General features: G+C 43.9%; 1 protein-coding gene across 1 annotated transcript in view; it reads right to left on the bottom strand.

Annotated features, from left to right (window-relative positions):
- The window catches only part of stk32a (serine/threonine kinase 32A), a gene marked incomplete at its 3' end in the record, with an annotated part of 110,879 nt that overhangs the window by 34,394 nt on the left and 58,282 nt on the right, over positions 1-18,203 (bottom strand). The window contains exons 4-6 of the mRNA XM_079508717.1: positions 10,264-10,353; positions 5,256-5,359; positions 2,551-2,667 (exon numbers count right to left, since the gene is read on the bottom strand). Of these exons, the coding sequence (XP_079364843.1) occupies positions 2,551-2,667; positions 5,256-5,359; positions 10,264-10,353 (311 nt within the window). The remainder of the gene's footprint in view (positions 1-2,550; positions 2,668-5,255; positions 5,360-10,263; positions 10,354-18,203) is intronic.

Genomic DNA, 18,203 nt, shown 5'->3' with positions numbered 1-18,203 from the left:
AAAACACCTGGGTTTCCAAGGATACCCTATATGGAACAGAGCCTTAATTAGTATCATTGATAAATGATAACACCTGTTAAGGAAGTAAGAAGACTCAGGCCTGGGCTATACCTATATGGATCTTTTGCGAAACTGATATTTTCATCCTCCGTTTTAAGAAATATCCCTGCCCATATGACAGAGATATCTGTGTCCACGCACAAACGCAGAAACACATTGAACACAGTCCGCAATTAACCTATTGTTCAATTAAGCTTCGCACTCGGCACCAATACAAATGGCCGATATTATTTATTAGGCCTATTGGATGCAGCAGACCAGAGCAGAGCCTTTGCTCGCTGGTGACGTACTGCAGTTGATGCAACATACGTTTTAAAGTTGTTAACGGTGATATAAAAACATGAACAATCGGATAGATATCCGTGTAGTTTCCATGCAGGCGCAAGCTTAATTTCTCACCTAATTATAGTAAAAATGATATGCGCTAATGAGCGGTGATGTCATCGTTTCTCAAAAGCTCCGTTTCGCATGACTACACAGATCCACTGATCCGGATATTTTGGAAAATCTTCACTTATTTATCCGTTTCCAAAAACCTCTGTTTGAGTGGCTGAAAACGCTGTTTGCAAGTGGCTGAAAGGCCCAAACGCACAAAAAAAATTGCGTTTTGCAAAAGATCCATATAGGTCACGGTGTAGCCCAGACCTAAGAGGCCCAATTTCTTTCCAATATGGCTGATGTGCATAGAGCCTAGAGAGCCTATCACCTTCCTATAATGCAATGCAACTCTCTCAACCCCCTACAGCTGATACAGAATGCTGCAGCATGCCTGGCCTTCAACCTCCCTACATTTTTCACATAGCTGCTGCCCCCTTCTGCATTCACCAGCTTCCACTTGCTGCCTGCTTCCAATTCAAAACACAGACAAGGCGGTCAAGGGCATGGCACCAATTAGCATCCCTACACCCAACTCTGCACATCTTCGAAGTTCAGACTCCTCACTCCTGGAACTTCTCATTTCTTGTATCACTTCTTGTTGCCTATTTTTGATGATAGCTATGCTAGTAATACTATGCAAGTATGGTGGCTATACTTAGCATAAAATTATTGTTTAGACAGATAGATGGGTTTGATGTTTACCTGGTGTTCTAGTTACTCTGTAGTACTTAATTATGTCATGTTCTTGACTAGGGTTCTTGCCATGCCACTTAGTCCAATGTTGAATTTACTAAACAGCTACATTGCACATCGTAAATTGTAGTTTCATGTTTCATGTAAACTTTGGTCACAGCAGTATGAGAAAGCAGTCTGTACACTGTACAGACTGCAATAGCACAAACTTTGGCATGCTACTAGTCCCACATTGTAGGACTAGTAGCATGCCAAAGTTTGTGCTATTGCCATTGAGAATGCATTGGGCGTTTAAGTTAAATAACATGGAAGTAAAAAGTTCCAGCATGTGTCTCCACAGTAAGCTGAATTATAAAATGTGTGAATGCAGTTTCTAGGTGAAAGCCCCATTATAAATGTCTCAAATTTGAAAGCACTATATTTCTAAAACTATGAAACATTTCAAAGATTCCTTTTCAGGCAAACATGTCCACCGTAAGATTAACCTAAATAGGTTTGAATGGGGTTTCTAGGTGTAAGTGTGTAGGACTAGTAGCATGCATGCCAAAGTTTGTGCTATTGCCATTGATAATGTATTGGGCGTTTAAGTTAAATAACTCAGAAACTACAAATAATTTCAAAGTAAAAAGTTCCAGCATGTGTCTCCACAGTAAGCTGAATTATAAAATGTGTGAATGTAGTTTCTAGGTGAAAGTGCTTTTTTGACGTGCCAATATCTGCCATTGAGCCCCATTGTAAATTTCTCAAATTTGAAAGCAGTATATTTCTAACACTATGAAACATTTCAAAGATTCCTTTTCAACATGTCCACCGTAAGATGAACCTAAATAGGTTTGAATGGGGTTTCTATGTGTAAGTATGTAGGACTAGTAGCATGCCAAAGTATATTGCCATTGAGAATGCATTGGGCTTTAAGTTAAATACTGGGGGGTCATATTTTGACAGCAGAAACTGCCTGTCATAATTTCACCCCCCTCCCTATTCCAAAACCCCCCCAGGTACATTATATATTTAAACTATTTTCAGCAATGGTACAATTATTTTTTCAGTGGGTAGATATTGTTGAGCTCGTCATTTTGAAAGTAGATCTCTGATCTCACGTCATAAATGTGTGGGCACCCCTGCTGTACAGTATACAGACAGTAAAAGAGTCTACTGTCCCATTGTCATGGTGTAAGCTGCTCCCCATGTTTCATTGGTTGAACCATTGTCATGGTGTAAGCTGCTCCCCATGTTTCATTGGTTGAACATAAATGACTCATCATGAGATGAAAGATGAAAAACCTTTTTGCACTAGATGACTAAGTTCATTCTCATTGAGTGGCATTCTGGCTCGACACTTCAACACAACATGATTAATGGGAGGCGCCCACCTTTTCCATAGCAACTGATATGAGTCAGGTTCCTACACTTGCTCACCTTTCTGAGAAGAGACTTGATCTCTGGAGACCAGCATGTGGGAAAGCAGGGGTGGACCTTGTGGAAGGTCTGAAGGATCTCATTAGCTGGAGAACTGGACCTCATCACAAATGGACGCTGGAGAGGAGAGGAGAGGAGAGGAGAGGAGAGGAGAGGAGAGGAGAGGAGAGGAGAGGAGAGGAGAGGAGAGATTACGAAGGAGTTGAATTCATAGCCATGTTGTGTTTTGGACAGAGGAGTTTATTTGATTGACTGTCTATATTAAAGTTTGTTCTCGGCAGACGGTCTCTCAACTTATTTATCCCCTTCCTCTTCCCTTCTTGCATGAATCCTGCAAGACCAGTTTTATATATCTTACGTCTCTAATATAGTGTTTATGTTGCTGTGTGTGGAGTCTGTGGACCCCACCCCAGGAAGATTAGCAACCGCCATGGTGGAGGCGAGTGGGGGATTCAATAAAACAAACGCTTAGCCACAGCATTGCCCGTTTGCTTCTAGCATGGGGGGGGACACAGGCATAGTGTGTTCTGGAATCTAAATAGATGTCACGGTTCATGTATTTTGGATATGCACAATCTGGAAATGAGAGAAGAAATTATTCAGTTTTCAGCTTCTGATTGGGTGCGAGGCGAGCACACATACAGGATACAGGATACTGACAGTGATTGATTGAAAGTGTAATTCCTTGTGACTGATTACCTTAGGGCTGTTTACATACGTGATGTATAGGAATGTGACCAATTTAATACGCCAATTATACACAGCAAAGAGTGTTAGCCCATTAACACCGGGAAAGCATCTGTGTCATTAGATTTCTTTGGCTATTCAAAAATAGCAGATATACAAGTTCATAGTGCGTCCCTTCGTGCCGTGCGATGAGCTTGTAGCTCTGTTATTTTTGAAAAACTGTGAACATTTGTGAAAATCTTTTAATATATATTTTTTTCGGTCCTTTACATGAAAAAGTTTGAGAACCACTGATATAGCAACATACTGTATGTTTTTCAGAACACTGTTAGGATTTAGAAGACATTGGTTGAATGTCTGAACTCGAGCTCAGGCATCAATGGGTTAATTTAACCATGATAATGTAAAAATGGTCCATGTTTACACCCTCAGTTAACCTCTTGGGCCCCATTGCCCCCGCCGGCGGGGGCAGAGGCTGTCCACAGCCTGTCCAACAGCTCTCAGCAGGTAAATGGGCTGGTCAAGGTCTCAGGTTCCAACTCCGATGTTTTTGATTTTCCCCCCTGGACCCCCCTGTGGTTTTTAGCAAGGTAACTTAATAATTCTACAACAATTTCTGACCGTGATTAAACATGACTCACTCAGAGGTTTGCAAGGTATGCTATGCAAAAAAGTCATCATCTAACTTAATAATTCTACAACAATTTCTGACTGTGATTAAACATGACTAAAATGTTTATCTTTGCGTGGGGGTAGGCTACTATAGGTGGATGCCACGCTGTGTGTCATACGCTCAATATGTCAGTTTGTCACCTCCCCCTTCACACCGTGACCTGCAGCACAGGAGTCCCCCAGGGGACTGTGCTGGCCCCCCTTCTCTTCACCCTTTACACAGCAGAGTTTAGACACTGCACAGAGATGTGCCACCTGCGGAAATTCTCAGACGACACCGCCATCGTCGGGTGCATCAAGGGGGGGGGGGGGGAGGCTCCAGCTCAATGTCTCCAAAACTCCAAATCTATCTATCTATCTATCTATCTATCTATCTATCTATCTATCTATCTATCTATCTATCTATCTATCTATCTATCTATCTATCTATCTATCTATCTATCTATCTGTTGTGGCCAGATGTAATTTTATGGGGTCTAGTAGAACTATAGTAAATAATACAAAAATAAATCGCTATAAAGTTTTGTAAAATATATTTTAGCCCCATGTTCGAATGCCCCCACCCCCCTGTCAAAAATAGCAAAAATCGCTAAAACGAAAGAAAGCAGCAAATGAAAGAACATTAACACTCATCTTTTACTTTCGCTTATAACAACCTAAAACATGAACCTTGGTTGAAAAAAAAAAAAAAAGTTGTCCTTTAAGGCCAGAAGACATGAAACATTAATAGGATTGTGAAGGCAAAGGAATATAATTTTTGTTTTAATCTTTTTAAACCACAGATCTGAGGCTGAGGAGTGCCTGTTTTTGTACATATGGGGCTATTCGAAGAGACAGTTGAAGATGTAGGATGTATTATTCAAAGCAGTGAAGCCATGCTGAGCTGAGGTGACATGAGATGTGTGTGCGTGCGTGCCAAAGGTCCTCACAAGTACAGTAGAATTTGAGAAATGGACATTGTGAGGTCAGGAACACAAGTAGATTTAACCATTTATTGCAACACATGGAATACAGTTAAACTTGGCGTTAATGGCTCTGCTCTTAAGATGTTCCCTAAAATGTGCGTGCGCGCATGCCTGCAAGAGCGTGTGTGGCTGCGTGCGTGCAAGAGTGTGTTGCGTGCGAGCGTGTGTGCGTGCGTGCGTGGTACAGTATATAGTGTGAGGTCAGGAACACTCAAGTCGTCAAAGTAGATTTAACCATTTATTGCAACACATGGAATACAGTTAAGCTTGGCGTTAATGGCTCTGCTCTTAAGATGTTCCTTAAAATGTGCGCACGTGCCTGCAAGAGTGTGTTGCGCGCGCGTGCGTGCGTGCAGTATATAGTGTGTATGAGTGTGGTACCTGTCCCCTGAGCAGCTCGTAGGCAGTGATTCCCAGGGACCACCAGTCCACAGCGAAGGAATAGCCAGGATGAGACCCCTCGAACGGTTGGAACAGCTCTGGGGCTGATGGAACAGGAAAACACACCTAATACATGGCTTTGGTCCAAAATTAGCTTGAAACCTTTTTAAATCAACAGTCTGGAAGACACAACTGCCACTGATGTTAACAACAGTATTTGAAAAAACCTTTTTCAAATGGTAGAAGAATGTAACTTAACCACATGAACCCTGGCAACCCTATTCTGGGCATGACATTATAACATTCAGTGAAGATTCACTGGCCTCCTGAGCATGTTTCTGCTTGTATATTGGCTATTTTCACTAGTTTGGGTCCCTGGCAAACATCTAATATCTCTTTTGGGCTCCAGAGAACTGTGATGACGGCCTCAGGCGACGTACAGTTAGCTGAGAGGTTGTTAGCAACGGCAATGACTTTGAGTTCTCCGACAAAAAGGACAGCGGCACTACGGCCAAAGATGGTTAAAACCCATTTTGGGCGGGAACCCCTTTTGGTGTTAGCATTATGTTATGCTTTAGCTATTGAAAAATAGCAGATCTACAAGCTCATAGCGCGCCACCGAGTGGCGCGCTACGAGCTTGTAGGTCTGCTATTTTTGAAGAACGAAAAACTGTCAGCATGTAGAAGACATTTTTAGAATCTGATCTCAGGTCAAAATGGGTTAATTATGGATACAACATCTCGATTGGAGCCACTAGAGGCGACATGGTACACAAATCCTACCAAAGGTCTCCTAAAGGCGCTGGCGTCTGGCGGCAAATCTCGCAAACGACCTATGTTTACTATTACTGGTGCTAGATATCGCAAGAGTGTGTTGCTGGGACAGAGAAAGGTCAATAATAAACTACATTTTCTCCTGATTCGTCTCCATTTCAGTATGAACATCTTGGAAATATTATGTGGCTTGTGACAATTGGGTCCAATATTTAGTTCAGTGACCATGGGGCTAAAGAATGGTTCAGCAACTGTGTTCACATTCACTCTTCAATTGGAATGAATAGACTCCAACCTGCTTCCGGTCTCCCAAAAGGTGTCCGCCTATACTTAGTTCACGCAGATACGAGAAGTAAACCGGAGATGGTGAGTCTATTTTTGTCTTGGCTATGGCCTCCTGAGTCCTGCCCGCTATTGGACACCGCTACTCTGAGTTGGGCTAACTGCCAACCGCCAACTCGCCACTTCCCCCATACTGGAGGAAGAGATGCTCGAGCCAAGACTCCAAGCAACAGGGCAACCCCAGAACAAGCCCTGGGGCAATTTCTCAGCCTCCACGTCTGTGGCAAAGAAATTGTAAATGGACTGCATTTACATATAGTGCCTTTCCAGTCATCTAGGCCATTTAAAGCACTTGACATTAATGGATGAAAAGGAAGCCCTTAGGCTAACTCAAAGCACACACCAGACGAACACAATATTATTAAATAGCCTTTAATGTATCAGGACATATATAACATTAAACCTCTTAAAAAGACACGTCTAAAAAGTCTTTAGTCCTTACCTGGCCCCTACACCATAGACTCACTCCATTCCACTGAGTGGACTTCACTTCAGTTTGATATCAGGGCTCAGGCTACCTTAACCTGGCATTGTACCTATTGCACTGTCAAATGTTGGGTCTGGGGACCACCAGGGGTCTAAATGGACCTTTACAGGTCTGTAACTCTGATCCCCAACGTTGAGAAACACTGACAACTCTAACCAAGAGCACCCGGGTTGTCTGCACTGAACAAGCGTCACAGTTGTAACAATAACAGACCCATTCCTCAACCGGGTGGGGGGTCACACGGAGAGGGACGGGGTATGACTCAGCTGTGTCAGCTCAAAACAATTATCTGGAGCTCTTAACCATTCTGGATGTCTCAGACAGTGTATTCCCTCCCCACAGGGGCTGGTTCACTGTGACAACATGACTGCGGTAGCATATGTCAGTAGCCAAGTGGGGGGCATGCACTCACACCTCCACCGTCTAGATCACAGACTCTTGGCCCAGAGCATCCATCACTTCCTTCTGTTATGCGAGACCCACGTTCCCAGTATTCTGAACGCGGCCACGGTTCTGCTGTCAATGTTCACTATCAAAATGATGACAGGAAAGCCAAAGAGGAGTGGAGAACAACATGCACTCCAATCTGCTTTGGAGTGCAGAGAGAGAGAGAGAGAGAGAGAGAGAGAGAGAGAGAGAGGAGATCCGAACATCAAAGAAGTAATAAATTCCCGCTCACTCTGAATCACCTCTGCATCAAGTGGAATAAACCACATCAGTGTTTTGGTCACAAAGACCCAATTCAGGATATTTCTGGTCTTTGATGCTAGGAAGGCTAGAGAGGCTTATAAATAGTTTTCATGGGAGGTTGAACAGAGTACAAATGTGTCAACCTGTGGCTATCCTCAGTGTACTAATAGCCTAATTTCTCATTGCCTCAAAATAACCTTCCAGAGAGGATACGGTTGATGACGCTGCGTTTTTGATCTTGTCTATCCTAGGTAAATATACCTTTCAAACCATCAGTATACAATGGATGGACCACTGGTATATATTATACAATGGCATGAAGACTTTAGGAAATAATATTGTAAAATTGCAAAACTACAATACACAATAGACATACAGTAATAACATCATGGCTATTTAACAACTAATTACCCTCTTGCATAATTAGAAGGAAAAGTAGAAGGAAAAATATATCATGGGTCAAATCAACCATATAAGAATACTACAGGTGTAGCAGACTTAATGCCGACTTGGTTTTGAGCGTACTCCTCAAGGTTCCCTTTTTTGCCTTCAAAGGCCTGATTGAATGTTTTGTCAGACTTTGTCAGAATATGTCAGTGCTCGTCTATAATAGATTATATTGTGAGTGAAAGAGTTGTATGTGAACCTGCAATTAATATAGCTTTTTTTTAATAAATACTATAAATACTGCCCTAAGATTCTAAAGAGTCTAAGATGATAGCTGGTCATTAACTATGGACCTCTGCCAGGTCATACACTATATACATTTATACTCATCTGCATCTGCATGATTCAGCACTCACAAACTGGTCATGCTCGAGTAGTTAATCGTAATTTATATGTAATCGAACGACTGCAATGCCCTTGTCTTGAGTTTTTATTTTATTTACTTCAACCCCTGTTATTTTTGCAGGGCAGTGGTCACTTTGTTAACCTACAGTAGCTATCCCTGACGTCCACGGTATAGCTAGAGCTGGTGGTAGATTGATGTAGTCTGACAGATCACACTGTATGGGGTGCTCCCTTGAGACTACACAAAGTCAAACTGCTCAGGAAGGCAGCCGCGCTGTTCTCTGTTCAGAGTGTTGCCTGAAAAACGCAGCAGTCACTGTAATTACGGTAATACTGTTAACTAATGTTAGTGGTGTTATTGCCGTCCACAATTTACACAATGCCATATGGCACTGGTTCTCAACATCGGGTCCGGGGACCACCAGGGGTCCAAATAGACCGTGACAGGGCTGTAACTCTCAAGAGTCAAACACTGAGGGTGTAGATTTGAAGTTGAACTGGAGGATTTTACCGTAGATTAGAATCTACACGGTAAAATCCCCAATTTGTATCTCTGGAACCCCAATCTACACTGTAGATTGGGGTTCCAGAGATACAAATTGGGGTCCGGTGGACTAATGGCATGCATATCATACTGAGGGTCCTTGAAATTCAAAAGGTTAATAACAATCACCGGCATAATTGTAAAACTGCTGTACTATATCACCCGTCAATGGGAATAACTCTCACATGGAGCCTCAGGGATAATTCTACTATACGGGCATGGCTGCTGCATTAGAGAATATATTCCTCTGGGGCAGGAAATCTGCTCAGCCGCATGAGTGCGTTTCTCCCCTGGCTCTGACAAGGTTGTAGGCTATCACCTACAGTCGATGTACAGTAACAAGGACGCTGGTGGCATGCACAGCTATATTGAGGTGGGCTCTTTGTGAGTCAGTGCACCTGTAGTATTCATCTTTATACACATTTCATCAGCATATATCAAATATCTCATCCTATCAAATGATTATGAACTGCTCTGAAGGTGTATGCTAAGTATGTATGATCTGCACTATTATATAGATATGCAAAACGTTCATTCACATGATCCACAGCAAAGTAGAAAGGCAAACACAAAGGAAAAAGACAGACACTCGTGCGCAGTGCGCACACATCCCCAAAACTCAAACCAAACACACGCACGCATGCACAGCAACACGAACACTCATAATATGAAGCAGCGATCAGACTGTCTCAAGAGGATATCCTCCAGATTCCATTGAACTAAAAGCAACCTAGGGCCTTTGTAATAAATAATTGCGTCTTTGCCATGAATAATGGTTTAAATAGTGTCAGGGGGACCATCCGCCTCTGGAAGCTTTGGATTCCAAAGTTCCCTTTCCTGTTTTCTATGCAGCAGGAAATAAGTTAGGCTATAAATTATCTATTGTGGCTGGTGAGAAATGTTTAGTTTCTAGTGGTCAAAGATTACTTACTTACGCACGCACGCACGCACGCACGCACGCACGCACGCACGCACGCACGCACGCACAGATAACCACACGCATCTCTCTCTTTCTCTCTCTCTCTCTCTCTCTCTCTCTCTCTCTCTCTGATATCTCGATATTCTGACTTTGGGACTGAATCCATACAGTATTGATCTGATGCCAGAGCACTTAGTGGGAAAAGTCATGAGATAGATAACTGGAAATTGATATGATGATCTTTGAGGATAAATTCTATCCATTCCTTTTAAACTGTGTGTGTGTGTGTGTGTGTGTGTGTGTGTGTGTGTGTGTGTGTGTGTGTGTGTGTGTGTGTGTGTGTGTGTGTGTGTGTGTGTGTGTGTGTGTGTGTGTGTGTGTGTGTGTGTGTGTGTGTGTGTGTGTGTGTGTGTGTGTGTGTGTGTGTGTGTGTGTGTGTGAATAAAGAAATAGTAGTTACCCATATACGGCTTGGTCCCAGCAATAGAGGTCGCTTTCAGGTCATCCTTGACAATAGCTGCAATGTTGAAGTCTGTCAGATGGACATGCCCTGGAGAACAGAGATAAAATTGCATAAAGAAACTGGTCTCCACCTCTCTGCATACAGCCACCGTATCACACGGCTGCCAGAGACCCGAGTTCAGTCAGATTAAGACTTTTTTTATCGCCTTACAGGAGCTGGGTTTTACAGACATTTTTCCACTGCCATCCCTGTGTACTTTTAAGCCTAGTCTCCAGTATTTTTTGGTTTCCAGTGCCAACCTGAAATGGCACTGGCGGCGGTGGCTCAGGGGTAGAGTGGCTGGATGGTAACCGCAAGGGCTTCCCCAGAGTTAGTGTCTGAAATTTTATTAGGAACAAACAAGTGTCGAAGTGTCCTTGAGCAAGACACTGAACCCCTAATTGCTCCTGATGTGCTGGTTGGTGCCTTGCATGGTTTCCGCCGCCATCGGTGTATGAATGTGTGTGTGAATGGGTGAATGTAATGCACAATCTATGTAAAGAGCCTTTTAAGGCGCTATATAAATGCACCATTTAGTACCATTTACCATTTATACATTGATTTCAAATTAGGCAGTGGATATTTTGTCTAAATATATACAGACACGACATCTGATCTCTTCACAGTTCACACTTCTCTTCAATTTTCCCAATCTTTTCCTGAAAAGCCCCCCCCCCCCCCCCCCCTCTTTGTTTTGCCTGATTTGCCTTGTGTGAAAAGAGGTCAATTTGCACCATGCATTTCATATGGAAAATCCCCCCTTTTGTCTGTGACAATTCACTGATGTTTCACAATTTACAATTTACAATTTAGGCATTTAGCAGACGCTCTTAATCCAGAGCGACTTACATTAAGCAATAACAAAAAGCATGGCATACATCACATGTATAAAAAGTAGTTATCATGAATCATGCGTAAACTAAGAACGTAACAGTGGAGTATCTATGTAAACTATACATACTATACTATATAATATATTATACATGTGTACTATAAAGTGCTATGACTACATAAAGTGCAATTCTAGAGCTGTCTACATAACAAGCTATAAGTCTGTTTAAAATACTATCTAAGTCTACATAATGTGCTATCTAAGGGGCTAGGCTACACACAAGTGCTACGGGCCATGGTGGAGTCTGAAGAGGTGGGTTTTCAGACTACGGCGGAAGATTGGGAGTGAGGCTGCAGTTCTGACTGCAATGGGAAGTGCATTCCATAGTTTTGGAGCAAGAAGGTACCGAAGTGCAATGGCAGGGTCTCTGAAACTTTGGAATATCAGATCTGTAAGTACAAAACGATATACAATTCATGCTGTCCTTGAAACAGTATACGTATACAAGTTATATACTAATCCTTATTAGTACATTATTATTGCCACTGACGAACCAGGGTAAGGTAAGAGTGTCCTGCCGCGTGAAACCCTATCGCCTGCTGCGGGTGTACTGCGGCTCATGCCGTCACTGTCCCTCCGCTTTGAATTGACTGTGAAGATCAACCTGCTAGTCTGCCTGGTTGATCAACCTGCTAGTCTGCCTGGTTGACAAACTGTAGATCAACCTGCTAGTCTGCCTGGTTGACAAACTGTAGATCAACCTGCTAGTCTGCCTGGTTGACAAACTGTAGCAGTTGCTAAGTAGGCCTACATAGGATGTCAAGCCACAACCCCAAGTGTACTTAGCTGGATGGTTAGGCCTACTTTACCCCCTTACACTCTGTGGTTTTGAACTTATTTTCAGTTGTTCCTGCAGCTCTGAATGGGAAACAACTTCTCTTCTCTATCCGCTCACTGTGTGGCAACACAGGTCTCCCTCCCGACACTCTACATGTTCTCCCTCCTGATCCCTCCTGACGCTCTACATGTTCTCCCTCCTGATCCCTCCTGACGCTCTACATGTTCTCCCTCCTGATCCCTCCTGACGCTCTACATGTTCTCCCTCCTGATCCCTCCTGACGCTCTACATGTTCTCCCTCCTGATCCCTCCCGACACTCTACATGTTCTCCCTCCTGATCCCTCCCGACACTCTACATGTTCTCCCTCCTGATCCCTCCCGATGCTCTACTGTGCTCCCGCCTCCAGGCGCTCTGCCTGTTGCCGACAGGTCCATCTCCTCTCTCCTCCTGTCTGCTCCCCTTGTGTGCCTGCTGTCCTGCTGCTAGCGTGAACTCCGTCCCAAGTGCCTCCACGGGGAGTTTTCGTTTTGGGTGCTTTATTTAACCAGGGTAAATCACATTCAGATTTCTTTTTCAAGCGAGCCCCGGGGCCTTTTGAGCAAAGCCCTGCTTCAAAGTCAAACTGTTACACACATTGACACTTGGGAGCTGCCTAGTGCCCAGCCACTGTCTATTATGAGCATTTGGGGGTCAGGTGCCTTGCTCAAGGGCACTTCAACTGCGGGTGTTGAGGGAGGGGTGACCGTGATGTGTCTGATTCATTTCCTCACCCAGATTGTTCCTGCTGGCCCAGGGGATCCCTCTCCCTCTCAAACACATAAACTGAACAGAATTGAATGAGTTCAAATGAAAATGCGACTTGCATTGTTCAATGTGTTTTAGCTATGGCCGCACACACATGACCTGGTTGGAATTTGTGTCAATGGAAACACATAATTGTGTTGTGTCTGGGGGTGGGGGGTCGAAACCCATAATGTAAATAATTACAGGCCAATCTCCAAACTGTATATTTTAGCAAGATCATTTGAAAAGCTTCTCGGCGATCAACTGCCATTTTAGCCAATCTGGGTTCAGAGACAGCACTGTCACTGCTGCCGTTAACCACTTAACCCCTGCTACAGTATACTTCATCAAAGCTCATATGATGAATAGCTGATCTACAAGCTTGTAGATCTGCTTACTTTAGTTTGAAAGTCTTTGCTGACGCCCAAAATAGGGACGGTTGCTTAAAATAACAAACGGCAACATCAAGGCAATAGAAATAACCTGTGCTGCACTCTTTATTGATGTTTTGAAAGGGTTCAATACAGTTGACCACAGCGCCTTGGTCAATATGCTCCACCACATTGGTGTGTCTAATCAAGCAACATGCTTGTGTTCTCAGACATGTGCAATGTGTCCAGATGGAACAACCTTTGTGAAAAGGTAATAAGTGTACCATTTTTATGCTGCCAATAATACGTATTGCTATTGATCATCTGTTGTACAGGCCTTTGGCATACTACAGTCTATTTGATGTTGTTCAGTCCCACCTGCAGCAACTAAAGTTGGTATTAACCCATTTTGGGCGGGAACCCCATTTGGTGTTAGCATTATGTTATGCTTTAGCTATTGAAAAATAGCAGATCTACAAGATCATAGCGCGCCACCGAGTGGCGCGCTACGAGCTTGTAGGTCTGCTATTTTTGAAAAATCGACATAGAAACATAGCTTTTTCAGAAAACTGTCAGGATGTAGAAGACATTTTTAGAATCTGATCTCAGGTCAAAATGGGTTCCATTGGCAGACAAAACTTGTGCTGTTTTCCAATGTGAGAGAGTTACCACCCAAAAAAATCCAAGTAATAACCTCCCAAAGAAAAGCAATGTGTCCACAGCCATCTTGCTGTCCTGTGGTGACGGGTGACTTGTTGTATATGAGTGTTCTGCCCAATGTTTGCGGTCGTTGGACACATGTGTCATTCATTGTGTCTTGCAATTTGTCATTATTCATTACATTCTAATGCTAAATCTGATTGGCCATACTGTGTGTATATGGATGCGATGCAGACATACCTATATTGGTTTAGTTTTATCTAAAAAAACAAAACAAGAATTGATTAAATCAATTCATTACCTGCTGATTGTTATTATCTGCGGGGGTCCGCTATAACTGCCTCTGTGTCAGTTTCAGCGTGGTAGTTTAGGTAGGAACCAAAGTTCTCTAAGGTGGAACTATTGTGTTCCGAGTGAAAACTAGAGCTATATTAAATGGTTTATAGGATCAATACAAGTAAATTAATACATGGTAACCCTTCCACAGTAGTAGTTTTTTCATATTTGTGATTATTTTCCATAAAATAAATCATTGTCTTCGTGTAAGTACTCAATTGGGGAAGTGTCATGGTTACCAATCTAATATAGATATGGTTTTGCCCACTCATTTCCTAATTAACGTTCCAATTTTGGAGCTCTGGCTCATGAAGTAATTAAGAACCAAAAAGAACTGAACCGGTTCCCATTGGGAACTAACCGGTGGGAAAGGGTCCGAGGTGTCAAGTGAATGGGGGCAGAGGGGTTGAGCTGGGTGGACCACGCAGTGTTGTTCGTTTCCATGGGGGCAGAGGGGTTGAGCTGGGTGGACCACGCAGTGTTGTTTGTTACCAATAAAGTTTCAATAGTTGTCACTGTAGTGACTGTACAATACCAAACAGTTGTCATGCATCCTCCTCCCTGGCTGGCACGGCTAACAAGTTAGCCATGTGCTATCTGTGTTGTGTTTACTGGCAGAAGATAATGGCACAAGGGGGACGTTGAACAGGCTGTACAGATATAGTGTTTGCATGACAGATAAGCAATGTAACCAGTGTGGGCGCTTGTTGTCTCAGTCCGTGTCCAAAAAAACGAAAGACACTGTACAAATGGACTGTTGGTCCATTTGGTTGTTTCCTTGCCGACGTCCGCGGGGACCGCCGTGTGTCGCGGACCCCCACGCAGACTGTCGCGACTCGCGGCCCCCCACGGCGTCCTCCGCGGGGGTCCGCGGGATACTGCGTGGGGGTCTGCGGATAAGGGGGGTCCCCGCGGTAGTGTAAGATGCGTGTCGTGATGCCGGTGTCATTGCTGCGTGTGGTTTATTTGCCACTTCTATGCCTGGTTGCTGGCGTCAATTTCCACATGGCTAGTATGACGGAGCGGTTATGTTGTGAGTCTTCTTCATGGCGTGCAGACTATGGGATGTTATCCCCATAGGTTGTTGCTGGAGACAAGGCATCCAATCAGAAGTAGTCGGCAGTATGGTTGCCAGTGTAGTCAACTTTTTCCTCCCAAAACCAGCCGAGCAACTGAGGTGATGAACAAGCGAAGCGTGGCGGGAAATTTGCGGACTAGGCAACCCAAATTGTCGACTAGGTGTTGTTCTCTCGCAATTTGCGGTGTTGCAAGTTTCAGACCTATTCATAGACCTGCTGTTTGCTTTGCAATCAGCAGGTAAAAGGCTTACAAGCTTTTCTGCTGCTGACTGATCTGTGTATATATACAATGCTGCCCACTTCGCCTGGAACACCCTCCAGTCGCCAGAACTGATTTCATACGATGCCTTTGTTTCAATATTAAAGGACTTAGATTGGATTATTGATTAATAATGGCATTTACAAAATATATAATTAATTAATTTATATTTAGCTAATACTGAAGCTGGCCTAATGTAACTGCAGGTAGTTTACAACATAGAGTTTCAAGAGGTTTTGCACAATAATCCAGTAGAACTGATTTCCAAAGTCAAAACAATGACCTCTCTTTCACCTTGCCGCAAGATCAAGATGGCCATTACGCTTTTGCCATGCATACAGAGCACTTGCTAATGAGCCGTGTGTGTGTGTGTGTGTGTGTGTGTGTGTGTGTGTGTGTGTGTGTGTGTGTGTGTGTGTGTGTGTGTGTGTGTGTGTGTGTGTGTGTGTGTGTGTGTGTGTGTGTGTGTGTGTGTGTGTGTGTGTGTGTGTGTGTGTGTGTGTGTGTGTGTGTGTGTGTGTGTGTGTGTGTGTGTGTGTGATATGATATAGAGAGAGAGATTGGAAGAGAACAATGCACTCCTGACAATTTGTCTTGCCGCATAGCAATTCTTCGGTTCAGTGGGTTTCCTCTCTTCTGTTCCCTCCTTTTTTCCCCTTTCTTTTCTCCCCTTTCACCCTACCCTTTCCTTCTCCCCTCTGACAGGGTTTCTTCTCATCACTTCTTTCTTTGCCTCTCTTCCCCTCCAGCCTCGCTCCGTCCCTCTCTTGTCCCCGTGCCCATCTCTTCCCTCCAGCCTCGCTCCGTCCCTCTCTTGTCCCCGTGCCCATCTCCCCCTGCTGCGTTGCAGACACATTCAGGACAGTGGAGTCTAGAGGAAGTCTCACCTCATGAGCATCTGATCTATATTAATGGTTCTCAAACCTTTCAATTACAAGGCCCCCTAATAACTCTGAGAGAGCTATCGGCTTTATGGGATAATATATTGCAACATTTGCGCACAATGACACATTCGTATTCTCATAAAATCCCCATCCCAGCACTTAGTTCTAAATACATTTCTGCCATAAAAATGCTCTGTAATCTGCTAAGGCTGATTATCAATGCATTGTGTCAAATTTGTTCATCAATCAAAGATAACGATTTTAATGTGGCGTGGTTTTCGCTGCCTACACCAGAGACAGAGAGGCAGGTGAGGGGGGGGGGGGGCAGTAATATATCGTTATTTCCTGTAAAGCATACATCGCTTAGCTTAAAACAGCTCCCTCAACTTGTATTGTTGAGTCTTGTGACAACGTTGCTGTCCATGGTGCTGAAGGGCATGAAGTGTTCTTTCCTTCGTCTCTGTTGCAGGATGGGTCTTGCACTAGTCTGCACCCCCTACACCCCACACGTTTAGACCCCCTGGACTAAACGGCTTCCCCATGGCGTTGCCTGTGGCTATTGGTTACACTGAAGAAGAGTGGCTTGCCTCAAAACGTCCATGTGGCAATTAAAAGTCTATTTGTAGTGCTGTTTTAGTCTTTCTTTTTCATATATAATACTATATATCATGTATGCTACCTTAAAGATAAACACGAGTTGAGCTCATTGTATTTGATTTAAAACTAGTAAATTAGGCCTGGGCCATGGCTCAGTGGTCCAGGCACCTTGGCTGGCAATCCAGTCTGGCAGTGTGCCGCGGGTTCGACTCCCGATCCCGACGGCCTTTACTGCATGTCTTCCCCCCCATCTCTCTCCCCATTTCCTGTCAGCCTACTGTCTGTCCCTCCATAAAATATACAAAATAAAGGCGAAAGCCCCAAAAAAAACCATAAAAAAAAAAACCTAGTAAATTACTCTCTGGAGATCCCCGCCAGGCCCGGTTGCCTACCCAGGGGCTGTGTTGCGATCTGTTGTACCACCATGCAGCCCATTTGAAATATTAGCCTATACTGCAAGTGTGCATTCAATGTTTCACACTGTGGACTCACAGGAATGAAAACATAATCCCTCGCCTTCAGCCGGTCCAGCCTGGTGGGGATAATAAAATACAACGCACGCCTTTAAAATATAATGGCCAGATTGCTATGAAACTTTCCTGCTTGTGACACCATGACATTTCCTCTACAGCCACCCTCAGGCCTAAAATGTCAACGTATTGCATCGCACACAGCACATCTCAACAAACCTCCTCTATGTACAACGTACAAACCATTTCAACTTCAACACAGCACTCATCAATGTCACTTCAGATTCAGAACTGCGCCAACCAATAGGAGTGAAGCAGAGGCAGGACCAGAGGGAACTATCAACAGTCTGTCCATCTAACAAAGATTATGGAGCAACTTCACACTTGAAAACAGGTCACCGCTCGGCGCTAAATAGAGGTTGCCGGCCACAGGTCTCTGGTGGACAGAACTGGGACAGAGACAGTAGGGGTGAGGCTCAGAAAGAAAGGATCTGGCACTGTTCAGTCCTTGGCCTGTAGGCATATGCTTGGTTCTGGTATACATCTTAACCACTAGCCAATGCATTGGAACATGCCCTACTTTTAAAAAGATGATTCCACTGTAAACACAGAGTCGGTGCCTATAGTTCAGACAGAGAGAACAGTACTTTGGCAGAGAGAAGGGCATTTTTGACAAAGGTCAATAGTCTCACCCACTGTAGGCTGTGGAGACTGATGGTATGACATGACTCCCCCCCCTGCACACAGATGTGACATAATGAATGAGAGGCGAGTGGACAGGCAGGGA

This window comes from Electrona antarctica (genome assembly GCF_951216825.1).
Source record: "Electrona antarctica genome assembly, chromosome: 8".
Classification (NCBI taxonomy): domain Eukaryota; kingdom Metazoa; phylum Chordata; class Actinopteri; order Myctophiformes; family Myctophidae; genus Electrona; species Electrona antarctica.
Note: the sequence above shows the minus strand (reverse complement) of the source record. Positions and strands in the feature narration are given on the sequence as shown.